At 46.4% G+C, this 14,615-nt stretch overlaps 1 protein-coding gene across 1 annotated transcript; it reads right to left on the bottom strand.

Annotated features, from left to right (window-relative positions):
* Positions 1-478: 478 nt before the first annotated feature.
* Positions 479-5,420, bottom strand: LOC116955169 (olfactory receptor 52D1-like). Its single transcript, XM_076052918.1, has one exon. The coding sequence runs from the start codon at positions 5,121-5,123 to the stop codon at positions 4,143-4,145; it is 981 nt and encodes a 326-aa protein (XP_075909033.1). The 5' UTR covers positions 5,124-5,420; the 3' UTR covers positions 479-4,142.
* Positions 5,421-14,615: the final 9,195 nt, after the last annotated feature.

The following is a 14,615-nucleotide window of genomic DNA, read 5'->3' as shown; positions in this document are numbered from 1 at the left end:
TGCCCCAAAATGAACTACGATACCTCACTGATCTCGTGAAGGAGCATAAACTACCATCACTCAAACTCCGATAATTTTTGTAGCAGCAGCTTTTGGCTAACCGCCAAACAAAGATGGGCACCACATAGCTGCCATTTTGGATGTGCTTCAGTGGCCGTCTGGAAGGCTCTTCCGATATTAGGTAGCCACTGGGAGCTTTGCACTTTTAAATCTTGATTGAAAACTGATTTCTTCAGAACTGCGTTTTGTGTTTAGTTGTCCTTCCCCCGCACCTCCAATTAGCACGGTTGGCTACATACGATGCGCATAGACGTTCAACGTACATAGTATGGAACTTCCTTCTCGCCCCTGCACTGCTGATTCCATCCTATTTATCGTTCAAACGCACCTTCACGAGTATAAAAAAAGCCTTTGCTTCGTGATGTGCATCACGTTCCACCTGTTGACAAAGCCTTGAAGTGGAGCTTCATTTCCACGCTTTAACAAATCGAAATATAACATTTTATCTTGGGATAGCGATGCATACAATCGAGAAACGCATCAGCAAAATACACATTTTGTTTATCAAAATCGGCCCAGGGTTGTCTGCGAATGTTGATGAATAGCAGTAGCTATAATTTGACGTTGATGTGCTTGAGCCAGATAATTTCAACAGTAGTGTATCACTGTGATGCCTCCTCGGTATTTGTGAATGGGGCATTGAGTCCGTTATATGAACATGTTGGCGGTACACCGGTGCAGCATAACACACCAGTCCTCATAAAACAGTACTCAAATTAAAAAATATATATTAGCACACCCGTTTATCAGTCTTCAATTGAGTGAGCTGCAGACTCCATCAGAAGTTGCCTCAGATTCTGCCGCTGCTTTCTCCACTCGAGCGTGTGACACCACCATGAGTGGTCATCTTTCGATGCCACCGCCCTCCAAATAATGATTCCAGAAATGAATCAAGGAACCATCCGACCAAGTTTCGATTTAAAGCTTTCGTGACTGCAAGGATTCATCTTCTTTGGTTCTTTCGGTAAAAGTCACGTAGAATGAGAATAAAATAATAAATTGATAAAATAACACGATAAAATTCTCACGACGTTTCGGCCACAACACAAGCGGCCTTCATCAGGTGAAGGGACGAGACTGTCTGGAGGACAGCGCTGGAGCAACCAAGTCTCGGGCACGAGGAGTCAAATCTGCCTTTGGAACACGGAGCAGCTATTTGTCATCAGGCTGGGTTCTGCTCTACGGCAACAAGCCTGAAGTTTCGTGGACAGCCGCTCATTAACATGTTTTCCGACTGCTTCGACATCACGAGAACTGGTTTGTGACGCACCACCCCGCAAGGCTTTTTTGACTGAGGGGTTGCAAATCGTGGGAAAATAAATTATTGCGAAAAATGTTCTATATATTTTTTTTATACCACGCACTCCTGTACCTCCAGGACGTACAAATATTACATGGTTCTCTTCTGAGTTGACAATTTCTGCACACTGGAGAATCTTAATTTTCCATATATGCATTATCATCGGGTATCCCCACCTGCTGCTGCCTATGGTTTGTGCAGTGGATGGCAGTTCAGAGTTGTGAGGCAGGGATGTTCTCCATTGTCGGTCGGGGTCCTTTTTCGTGAGGAGGTGTTTGTGAGATCAAGCAATCTGGAATGCGTGGATGAATGCGGCGCATGGGCTGATGGCCGATGTTGCGTGGAGGGTGGTGGACTCGGAGAATAGATAACCATGCCACTGGCGTCTTATCACCCGAGCTGATGCAGATGTTGTGGCATTGCAAAGAGGGTGACTTGAGTTTTCTTTTACCAGGTAAGGCCCACTGCGCAGTTTCTTTAGATGTCAGAGGTGCGGCAGCCAGCACCAGCGCCACCAACTGCCCAAGCTCTGCGGTCCTATATTGGGACGTTTGGACAAACCCAATTCAATGACCTCATGATTAAACACAACTATTTTAAACTATACAATACTTTTTTATTTTACCAGGTAAGGCCCACTGAGCTACAGTGAGGGAAAAAAGTATTTGATCCCCTGCTGATTTTGTACGTTTGCCCACTGACAAAAAAATTATCAGTCTATAATTTTAATGGTAGGTTTATTTGAACAGTGAGTGACAGAATAGCAACAAAAAAATCCAGAAAAACGCATGTCAAAAATGTTATAAATTGATTTGCATTTTAATGAGGGAAATAAGTATTTGACCCCTTCTCAATCAGAAAGATTTCTGGCTCCCAGGTGTCTTTTATACAGGTAACGAGCTGAGATTAGGAGCACACTCTTAAAGGGAGTGCTCCTAATCTCAGCTTGTTACCTGTATAAAAGACACCTGTCCACAGAAGCAATCAATCAATCAGATTCCAAACTCTCCACCATGGCCAAGACCAAAGAGCTCTCCAAGGGTGTCAGGGACAAGATTGTAGACCTACACAAGGCTGGATGGGCTACACGACCATTGCCAAGCAGCTTGGTGAGAAGGTGACAACAGTTGGTGCGATTATTCGCAAACGGAAGAAACATAAAATATCTGTCAATCTCCCTCGGCCTGGGGCTCCATGCAAGATCTCACCTCGTGGAGTTGCAATGATCATGATAACGGTGAGGAATCAGCCCAGAACTACACGGGAGGATCTTGTCAATGATCTCAAGGCAGCTGGGACCATAGTCACCAAGAAAACAATTGGTAACACACTACGCTGTGAAGGACTGAAATCCTGCAGCGCCCGCAAGATCCCCCTGCTCAAGAAAGCACATATACATCCCCGTCTGAAGTTTGCCAATGCACATCTGAATGATTCAGAGGACAACTGGGTGAAAGTGTTGTGGTCAGATGAAACCAAAATGGAGCTCTTTGGCATCAACTCAACTCGCCGTGTTTGGAGGAGTAATGCTGCCTAACACCATCCCCACCGTCAAACATGGAGGTGGATACATTATGCTTTGGGGTGTTTTTCTGCTAAGGGGACAGGACAACTTCACCACATCAAAGGGATGATGGGCGGGGCCATGTACCGTCAAATCTTGGGTGAGATCCTCCTCTCAGCCAGGGCATTGAAAATGGGTCGTGGATGGGTATTCCAACATGACAATGACCCAAAACACATGGCCAAGGCAACAAAGGAGTGGCTCTAGAAGAAGCACATTAAGGTCCTGGAGTGGCCTAGCCAGTCTACAGACCTTAATCTCATAGAAAATGTGTGGAGGGAGCTGAAGGTTCGAGTTGCCAAACGTCAGCCTCGAAACCTTAATGACTTGGAGAAGATCTGCAAAGAGGAGTGGGGACAAAATCCCTCCTGAGATGTGTGCAAACCTGGTGGCTAACTACAAGAAACGTCTGACCTCTGTGATTGCCAACAAGGGTTTTGCCACCAAATACTAAGTCATGTTTTGCAGAGGGGTCAAATCACTTATTTCCCTTATTAAAATGCAAATCAATTTATAACATTTTTGACATGCGTTTTATTTTTATTTTTTTGCTGTTATTCTGTCTCTCACTGTTCAAATAAACCTACCAATAAAATCATAGACTTATAATTTCTTTGTCAGTGGGCAAACGTACAAAATCAGCAGGGGATCAAATACTTTTTTCCCTCACTGTATATACCCTCTTTTTCACAAGGGATCTGGCTATCACAATATAATAGCCCAATGAAGTTGGCTTACGCATGGAAATATATAGCAGTATCCAAACAGCTCGGCGCATGTTTCTAAATGTGGAGGGGAAAACCGGAGGGCCCGGAGAAAAATCCACTACCGCAGGGAGAGAGACACGCAAACTACAAATATACAGGCGATGGTGTCTGGATCGAACCCACAACCTCTTGTATACCTGGCGAGGTAGTTAACATCTCGCCACCGCGGCACCCTTAAGCGAAAAAACCTGAACGTTATGTTTACGTCTATTTCAAAAGCTTCATAATCGGTGGCAGCCACTTATGAGTGCAGTTTACAATACAACGTCAAACCTTCTACAGGTTGTTTTAACTAATATCGGGCGGAAGGATTAGTAATAGGCGGCTTTCACTCTTTGGCAGGTCATTTGTGATCATTAAAATATCCTCGCAATGAATCCAGCACTTGTGTGCACTGCCAGATCAGTGCGAATATAACAGCTGCCTTGTAGCCGTGCCAGATTGTTTTTGGCTAAGTCGAAATAACTTTGTGATGCAAGAGTTTGCTGAGACTTTGTCGGATCTCGCTCGTACGAAGCCCATAAATAATTGGGTTCAATGCAGGAGGGAAAATGTAATATAGGGAGCTGAGGATGGACCGAGCAGTGATGGGAATAGCATTGGAGTTGCTTATGCGGTGCTGCAAGACCATGAATATGACAAAGACGTACGAGATGCAGAGGACGCAGAAGTGAGTGACGCAGGTCCTGATCGCCTTGTGCTGCCCGCCTCGACGGCTGGACCGTTTGCATTCGTACAAAATGCCGACGTAGGAGAGGACGATTATCCCCAGCGAACCCACAGCTGGCACGGCGATGAGGAAGTAGCCGTATGCCACGTTGGCGCTGGTGTCTTCGCAGCTCATCTTCGTCAGCGACATGAAATCGCAGCTCGGCATCGAGACGACGCGGGGCTTCGTGCACAATTTGACGACGCTGCCCAGGATGACCTCCCCGGACACGAACAGCGCGGCGAGCGCCATTAGCAGCATGCAGAGTTTAGCCGCGACCACGCCGTTCAGCAGGGAGCCGTAGTGGAGGGGCCTGCATATGGCCAGGTAGCGATCGACGGCCATCGCGGCCAGAATGAAGCCCTCGACGATGGTGGCGAAGTGCAGGACGGACATTTGCGCGACGCAGCCGGCGAACGATATGACGTTGACGGACACGAGGTCGTAAAGGATCCGCGGCTGCGTCGCCGTCGTCATGACGACGCCGTTCAGGGCGAGCCCGCACAAGAACACGTACATGGGCTTGCGGAGCTGCGCCTCGCGCGCGATGGCCAGCGTGAGGCACAGGCTGCCCAGCACAGAGAGCGCGTACATGAGAAAGATGAACGCGAAGACCAGGGGCCTCGTGTTGGCCGGCTCGCGAAGGAGACCGGTCATGAGGATCATCCCCGGAGGGAGCATCAGCCCCTCCCTCGGGGCCCCGTCCGTTAGATTCGTCTCCATCCGAATCACTCGCAACCTGGCCTGGGGAGATCGACCAGCGTCGATCAGAAGCGATGGATGGGGCAATGCAGAGGGAAGAAAGAGCAGAGGTCAGTTTAACACGTAGGCTTTCACGACCAATATCATCGCGTAAATATATAAATGTGCCGTTAAAACCTGCCACCACTCGACGCAGCCAACTAGTTAAGGGTTGTCATGTAAACAGAACGTGCCAATTGGTCACTAGTACAGCACACCGGTGTGTTGGGGAGCCAAGCCACAACATTTACAATCTGAGTACGACGTTCCGCCAGTAATTACAATTAGCTTCATCAGGCGACAGCCAGATTTTTGGAGAAGTCTGTTTCGTATCTTATATAGAGGTGTAGATGTGGTGACCACGCAGCTGCGCTCTTGCACAATGGGGGGGGGGGGGGCAAAGATACGGGCGATCTTTGCCCTTGTCTTTGTGTATGTGTGTGAGTGTGTGTGTAAGTGTGCATGTGTATGTGTGTGCAAGTGTGCATGTGTATGAATGTGTGTACAATATTCCCTCGTTATGCGCAAGGGATACGTTCCAGAGAATAGCATATTACACGTGTAATTATATTGGCTTAGGAAAACCTATATTTGAAATGAGTGACTGTGCACATAGCCTGGCACAAGCGTCGTGGTGACGTCACTGCCACTTAGTGGCGAATGGCGGTTGTGCGAGTTCGCTATTCACGAATCTGTCGATGTTTTACTATTACCATCATTAGGGGAAAAAACGGTGATCCAATCTCCGACCCCCAAGAACAGGTTTGCAGATTTGCTGAGCATTTCTGTGAGGTCCTGGGGGAGGGGAAATCCCTCAGCCATGAAAACATCGTGGCACAAAGTGGGGATGACCCTGTTGAGGCTGCAGTGCCTCAAATGTTGGAAGAAGTCACCCTCTGTGAGTGGCTGGCTGAGGTGCCATCTGTTGAGGAAGTACTGAAGGCGATCCGGAGTCTGAGACCAGGAAAGGCACCGGGTAGAGACGATCGCCCAAGCAAAATGCTGAGGGAGGGTGGCGTTTGTGCACAGACTGCCCTATATGACATCATAACAACATATTCTTAGTTTTTTCGGTAAAGTCACGTTGAAGATAAACAACAAAAAAATAACAAAATATATATAAAACAATAAAAAATTCTCACGACGTTTCGACCATAACTCAAACGGTCATCATCAGGTGTGTTGGTTTGCATAAATGTATTTTTAAACGGCAAATTTATTTATTTATTAAAAAACCGTTGGCGTCACGCGCAGCGATTGGCAGTTTGCCCAGGACTAGTCCATCTATTTTTTTGAAAAGAGGAGGGGGGAGACGAAATTTTTTATAATGTATGCTGTCTGAAAGCCACTGTAAGCGTGAACAATCAATCAAGAACTGAAATGATTTATCAAATCTTTCCAATGATTGCTAAGATAGAATCCATCTTCTCGGTTGAAATTGTCTCTGTGCTTGTATATGTGGATAGCCTCATGATTGATTGTTCACGCTTACAGTGGCTTTCAGACAGCATACATTATAAAAATTTTCGTCTCCCCCCTCCTCTTTTCAAAAAAAATAGATGGACTAGTCCTGGGCAAACTGCCAATCGCTGCGCGTGACGCCAACGTTTTTTTTTAAATAAATAAATTTGCCGTTTAAAAATAAATTTATGCAAACCAACACACCTGATGATGACCGTTTGAGTTATGGTCGAAACGTCGTGAGAATTTTTGTATTGTTTTATATATATTTTGTTATTTTTTTGTTGTTTCTCTTCAACGTGACTTTACCGAAAAAACTAAGAATATGAATTACTGCAGTCACGAAAGCTTTAAATCAAAATCATAACAACAGTCTGGACCACTGGACGGGTTCCGCAGGATTGGAAGGATGCCCTGGTGGTCCCCCTCTTTAAGAAGGGCGACCACACAGACTGTAACAACTACAGGGGCATCTCACTCCTCAGTGTGCCGGGAAAGGTCCTGGCAAGGATTATTCAACATCGCCTTGCAGGCACGCTGAGGAGAAGCTTGCGGAGCCCCAATGCAGTTTCAGGAAAGGGCGGTCCTGCACAGATGCCATATTTTCTGTCCGTCTGCTACAGCAGAGGTGTAGAGAATTCCAACAAGACCTACATCTCTGCTTTATTGGCCTGGTCAAGGCCTATAATACAATCAGTAGGCCTGGGCTCTGGGTTGTTCTTCGTGCTTTTGGAGTCCCTGACCCTCTGCTCACGATCATTAAGGACCTTCATGATGGTGAGCAGGCCTGGGTAAAACTATGTTGCCGGGAGTCAGAGCCATTCCCTGTACACCTTGGGGTGCGACAGGGATGTCCTCTGGCTCCCACATTATTGAACATCTATTTTGACCACGTAGTTCGTGAAGTCTTCAATAGCTGTACCGGGGGGATCTCCATTTGGTACAGATATAATGGGAGGCTGATCGATGCCCTGGTGCGGTCAAGGGATGGCTCCCTATTGCTCAACCACGTTTTGTATGCTCATGATTTGGTAATAGCTGCTCATTCAGAGGAGGAGTTGGAGACGCTGCTGCTGAGACTGGAGCATGCCACTAAGAGATGGGGCCTTACCATCAGCCCCACCAAAACTAAGCACCTGCCTGGGTATTTTGTACCATCGGACACTCCACCCCACAACTCCCAATCGGTGATGGTGCAGTTGTGGAGAGAGTGGAGAGTTTCCCATACCTGGGCAGTGTGCTTATGACTGGCTCAAGTTTAACAGCAGAGGTCTCACTCCGAATCAGTCGAGCGGCAATATCTTTTCATCGGTTGCGTAACGCTGTGTGGAAGCTACCTGGTCTGTTGCTCCGTACTAAGCTTCAGGTCTTCTCGGCCACGGTCATTCCCTCCCTTCTCTACGCTTGCGAAACGTGGACCCCCTTAATTGGAAACATTTAGGCTGGCCTGCCTACGATCCATCCTGGGTTCAACCAGGCTGGATTGTGTGAGGAGCTCACATATCCTTGAAAGATCTGGGCAAGGTCCCATCGGTGAGCTCCTCCGGCAGGCAAGGCTGCGTTGGCTGGGTCATGTAGCCCGCATGTCCAGCCACCACATGCCGAAGCAGCTTTTGTTCGGCCGGATCGAGGGGGCTAAACGGGCGCGGCACGGGCTAGATAAGAGATGGAGTGATGTGGTACAGGAGGACGTGGAGCTGAGTGGACTTGCTGATGACTGGTACCAGCGGTGTCAAAATTGGCCTCTGTGGAGGAGCATAGTGAAGGACGCTTCTGAGCAGCTGGAGGCAGTCGCCCTCCAACAACAATGGAGGAAAGAGGAGCGACGCTCGCAACAAGCGGAGCGCCGGGTGGAAAAACCGAGCAAGTTGGCGCAGCTGGGAGCACAGGTGGTGCATCTGCCAGTCATCACCGTTAATCACACCATGGCATCTGGGTATGTTTCATGACTTTTTGTCAGCGAGCCTTTGATACTTTCACGTCGCCTGAAAGTGCACCTAGCCTGGCACAAGCGCTGTGGTGACGTCACCGCCACTTATTGGCGAATGGCGGCTGTTGTGTATACGTGTGTGTGTGTAAACACGTCATTGTGTTTGCTGTGTACGTGCCAATCAACACCCCTGGACAGCCTTGCAAATGAGATGTCCCATCTCCAGGGATCTTGCAGGAAAAATATTATAATGAACAGCATTACTCAATGATCGGATACTGAGTTGGTAGCAACTTCTTTCCCAATGTATGCAGATACCATTGATGTACTGGGAACGTTCTACCTTTATTCAACTTAGGAATCGCATGTTGGTCATCTTGTTTTAAGTGAACATCAACAACTTGACCAAACGTGGGCAAATGCCTCTCTGTCTCACTGCTTGTCTGCCGGTTAGTCACATTTGCTCATTTTTTAAGGTGACTTAAGATAATAGAAATGCAGTTTTTTTTCATTTGGTTGCTTTGCATATTACATACGGATTTTTTGTGTATCTATATACACGCAGTGCACGTGTTTGTGTGTTTGTTTAAACTAAACAATTCTCTGCAAACCCTTCGCGGGCAGTCGTATCGGATACACTCCATTGTCTCTTGGACACACGAGTGCGACGATCGCAATGAATCTACGTAAATGCTTCTTTACGTTTGTTGTACGATAAGGGGTTTTCACAATGATCCAATGTGCGCGTTGCTGGAAATGTATTTATTTAATGAATATGGTTTTTAGCACTGCTTTTTTGTCTTCTCGAACGTGCTTGTTTTTGCTCCCATTTATATTTGCTTCATTGCTGTGCTTCTTTAAACGAGATTTGCTAGTGGTGGCATGTTGGTGACTTTTGCGAATGAGACTCACGCTGGCCTCTTGGCTTCTCACCTGGCTAAACAAACGAATTTGAAGCCTGGCACTGGACGTGAGCTCCTTCAGCCACGACTCGCGGTGTCGCCCCCCCCCCTTTCACTCGGGACTGCAGAGGCTGGAATCGCCACTAAAATCGTGGATTTGAGCGATTCACACCTGAGAAAGAAAAACACAACCCAAGACATAATTGGGAAAAGATAACTCGCGAGAGGGAGCCATTCGGACCGTCTTCCTCGTTAGAGCATTACACCACAAGGCTGGAAGGCTGCCTGATGCCAGTGGCAAACGATGATTGCTATATACCCACACCTCCGATGAAACACGGTTGGCGACGTACGGTGCTAACGAAGTTCAACATACAAATATACTACACTATACACTCCTTTATACTACACACACTACGCTATACACTACAATACATTACTATACACGACTATAACCTACACTATATACTACACGACTATACACTACACACTAAGCCACTCAACTATATTGAAAAAAAATCTTTAGAACTGCCTTTTTGTGTTTAGTTTACTGTCCTTCCCCCACATCTCCGATTAGCAGGGTTGGGTTTAACACGTAGGCTTTCGCGACCAATATAATCCATTATAGCAGGGTTGGCTACGTATGATGCGAGCGAAGTTCAAAATAATGTACAAACATACTACACTAGACACTCCTATACAATACACACACTACGCTATACACAACACACATTTAGACTCGCGCACAGCGTCCTACCGTTGTCTGCCAGGCAACGACGCGCCGATCCACAGCCCTCCTCCCTCCGAAGCTGATGCCATCGTCTCTCCGTCTCCTCTGACTGCCATTCTGTCAGCAGTCTTACGTCAGCTGCCACCCCTACCGCCAGATTGTTGACCCTCTACCTAACCCACTTGCTTTCCTTTACAGTCAATGTGATGTCTCTTAACTTGCATCATTTGTTGAATGATCCATGCGTTCCTCTTGTCTGTCTCAATGCATTTCCAAGCATGCTCATCGGATTCCTCTAGTATAAATACTGATGCTTCTCTGCACACTTTTCAGCTTTTATCCATTTCTCTTGGCAATGTTTCTGATCCATATGCCACAGCGCATAATTAAACACTTTTTACATTGCCACAAGTTAACGTTGATTTTCACTGTTAAGTTTCATTCGCCTGCTGTATATTTGAAGTTTGTGTGTTCTCCGTGCTCGTGTGGATTTTTCTCCGGGTCCTCCGGGTTTTCCTTTATATTTAGCATCAACATCACGTGTTTAGAGACACTTTGTTAAGCTATCATTTGTGACCAGGTCGCCTCTGAAAAAGAGCTATATAGCTCAGTGGGCCTTACCTGGTAAAATCAAATAAAAAATATATATCCTCACCTCTTGAATTGATACATTATGATTCCATTCTGCCTTGAATAATCGCCCTAGATTTGCGTATTCCATTTGAGTTTCTCCCACAGATATATTGATTGCTTAACGAACACGTTATATATACTCCGTATAATATCAAGGAAATATGGTGTTTACAAACAAGGCAATTATATTGAATAGTTCTCAACTCGTGTTGTTCAAAAGTTTTTTGGGTTAGATCGCGTAAATATAAACATGTCGTTAAATCCGCCACCACCCAACAGCCAATTAGTAAGGGTTGTCACTTAAACAAAACGTGTTTGAGAGTAAACCCACATTTACAATTGTGTGCTGGAGAGTGAGTTTACTCTCCAACACACTGGTGTGCTGAACTAGTAACTTAATTACCATGTTTGGTTTATGTGACAAACCTTACTTATTGGTTGTGTCTGGTGATTGCGTGTTTAACGACACATTTATATTTACGCGATCTAATACAAATAAAAGGTATGGATAATATAGCATGCGAAAGCCTCCGACTACTACTGAGTGTTAATTTGAGAAAACTGTCGTGATAGAAATGAGCTGCAAAAACTTTGCAATGCGTGATATAGAATTATTACTACTTAAACAGTCTGAATACAATGCACAGTATTATTCAATAACTTATTATAGAACGGGTCAACAAGTGTGCGTACGTTTCTACTTATTATGCATGTGTTTAACTTGTGGATAATTTTACAAATACTTTTGTTTGCATGAGTGTACAAAAAACTAATATGTTATATCTTACCTTCATACCTGTCCCACTACCTGATCTTCATATCCTCTTAAGGAATACAATACAACAATGCAATCCAATTGCAGCTGGTATCGTGGCTACCACTGCAACTAAAGACGCCACAACTGACCACAAAGTACGAAGCGCTAACAACTAAACGCGTCATATCAATTCTACAATCACACAATCAAGTAAACCTACGTACGTGCCTATAATAAGGCAACCAAGGATGCACACATCTATCTAAACCTCGGATTAAGTTGCTGGGAGCGAATAAAGCACCGCAATAGAGAGGCGGGTGTTGTGATTTGCGCGGGCGTGAGGACAGCGCTTTTGAGTTTATAAGCAGGCGCCGTCTCTCACCCGACGCTACCTCCCTTGGGGGGGGGGGGGGTCTCCAAGTTCAATCTCCACGCTCCACCGCGCTTCTCTCGCGTCCAATTAACTCGGGAACACAGCAGGCCCCTCCCAAAGTGAATCCTCAACGTCCACAAGAAGTCGAACAACTTTTGATTTGACCACTGGGGGGAGGGGGACATGCGAACTCGTGGGAATTGCAAAGGTGTGAACAGGTGATGATGCATCTGTGTGGTTCTCTAATGAGCCAGGTTCAGCAGCATGGCAGCAGCAGCACTCGCTGTCCCTCATGCTACCAAAGCTGCCAACCAAGGAACCTTCCTTTCTACTTACTTTATCCCACAACCGCCGTAGCGCACGGTCAAAGCGACTTCTGGCGGCTTCTCTCCTCGCATTGCTCCACTTTGGAATTCCCCCGGGTTGTCTCTGTGAGGCCGCAGTCTTCCTTGCTCGTGTGTCTCTCCGTGTCACTCTTCTATCGCTACTACCATCGACTTGTTCGCCCATGTTGAGGCCTCGGTCTAGCATATACTATGGTCAACCACCACAATGCAGATTGCATGAATACACTCACCCACTCCCTCACTCACACAATCACCCACTCACTCACCCATTTACTCACCACACTACAGGTCACAACAACACACTCACCCACTCACTCTAGTCACTAACTCACTCACCCACTCACTCATCTATAGTCACTGACTCACCCACTCACACAATCACCCACCTACTCACCCATTCACTCACCACACTACAGGTCACAACAACACACACCCACTCACTCATCTAGTCACTAACTCACTCACCCACTCACCCACTCACTCACACACTCACCCACTCACTCACTCACCCACTCACTCATCTATAGTCACTGACTCACTCACACAATCACCCACTCACTCACCCATTTACTCACCACACTACAGGTCACAACAACACACTCACCCACTCACTCATCAAGTCACTAACTTACTGACCCACTCACTCACACACTCACACACTCACTCACCCACTCATCTATAGTCACTGACTCACCAACTCACTCACACAATCACCCACTCACTTACTCACCCATTTACTCACCGCACTACAGGTCACAACAACACACTCACTAATCTAGTCACTAACTCACTCACCCATTCACTCCAACACTCACCTACTCACTCATCTATAGTCACTGACTCACCCACTTACTCACTCACACAATCACCCACTCACTCATCTATAGTCACTGACTCACCCACTCACACAATCACCCACTCACTGTGCACAGAAACTGTATTGCTCAGCAACTACCGAAGCGGTAGTAGTTGCGTTCCTGAATAACACTGAGTTATGGAAAGATCGCGTTATAATAATGTAGGGGTAAACCACAGTCCGCGATAACACGTGAGGTACGCAGGGTGAACACAGACTGAGGTTGAGCGTGGTAGCAGCATCTAGAAGCATCCAGCAGCATCCCAATGCCTTGTGTGGTGATGCTACGCCGAGACAGCCGTACGACCGCTTATTCTTCCTCGCGCTGCGACGTCGTTCCGTTCGCTTGATCGCGTTATATCCAATTCGCGTTATGAAAACACGCAGCCTTATAGGGGAACAGACTGTATGTTCCTTTTTGGTCTGGGTCCTTTTGAATAAAACATTATTCCATTGTTAAAATAACTTTCTGATACATTCGTTGGATTTCACTGGAACCAGTAGAAAGAGATATGAATATCTTCCTTGATGTTCCATGAGTGAGTACTCAAGACGGTACACCACATAGAGATATGAGTGTTCAATAAACACCGAACACCTATTCATCACCACTGATGTCAGAGTGGTCATCGAATGATCAGTCTTAATTCCCGAGTCAGAATAGCACACGTGAGTCTCGATTTACAACGATCCACCTTTACGACGTTCATGCAATGCCGCCGTGCATCGATTTGCACCGCAGAGACTTGATTTAAGACGCGCCTTCCAACACGACCCTGAACGCGTTTGAACAGAGCCAAGTCTGGCTTGCGATGTGACTTGGCGTGGAGCCCTTGTTATCAAGTGTTTTTGTGTGTGGAATTCCACCTACTAAACCCCCTGTTAAATACGGCTGATAAAAGGGCAAAACACTTCGGCAATTGATGTTCATGTGTTTCTACTCTCAATGGCAGGGGTTCGGCAACTTTTCAAAGGTAGGATAAGAGCCATTGTTTTTGTCTTTGACCAAAATAGTTCCGGAAGCCGCATCACACGCGCAGAGCAACCTGCACACAAGCACAGCAGCAGGTAAACGGCCGATGACAAACACGTTCTGACTTAAATAAAATAGGTGGTGGAATAAACCGCGTCTATTTAGTAGTATTCCTCACTTAGTTATTCTTCAACAATACAGTTTGACTTGTACATTTTGTTGTCACCAAGACATTCCATAGTGACCCATTCTCTGTCATATTTAATAATTTGTTTATTATCTTTGCGTTGAATTATGTTTGAGGTTAACGGTTTTTTTTCTTTAAAAAAAACGGCTGCCCGCAAGAGGTCAGCAAATGAGCCGCAAGGGGGCAGCCAAAGAGCCGCAAGGGGGCAGCAAAAGAGCCAGCACGCGGCTCCGGAGCCGCAGGTTGCCGACCACTGGTCAAGAGGAAAATAGGGGGCCGCTCCATATTTGTGACACAGGGCCACTATCAGGATGGGTAGGCGCTG

The sequence above is a fragment of the Petromyzon marinus genome, chromosome 58, assembly GCF_048934315.1.
Source record: "Petromyzon marinus isolate PM22_M1 ecotype Great Lakes invasive population chromosome 58, UKy_Petmar_22M1.pri1.0, whole genome shotgun sequence".
Taxonomy (NCBI): Eukaryota; Metazoa; Chordata; class Hyperoartia; order Petromyzontiformes; family Petromyzontidae; genus Petromyzon; species Petromyzon marinus.
Note: the sequence above shows the minus strand (reverse complement) of the source record. Positions and strands in the feature narration are given on the sequence as shown.

Coding starts and splice junctions, on each gene's coding strand:
- LOC116955169 (XM_076052918.1), bottom strand. CDS start 5,123: ATGGAGACGAATCTAACGGACGGGGCCCCGAGGGAGGGGCTGATGCTC.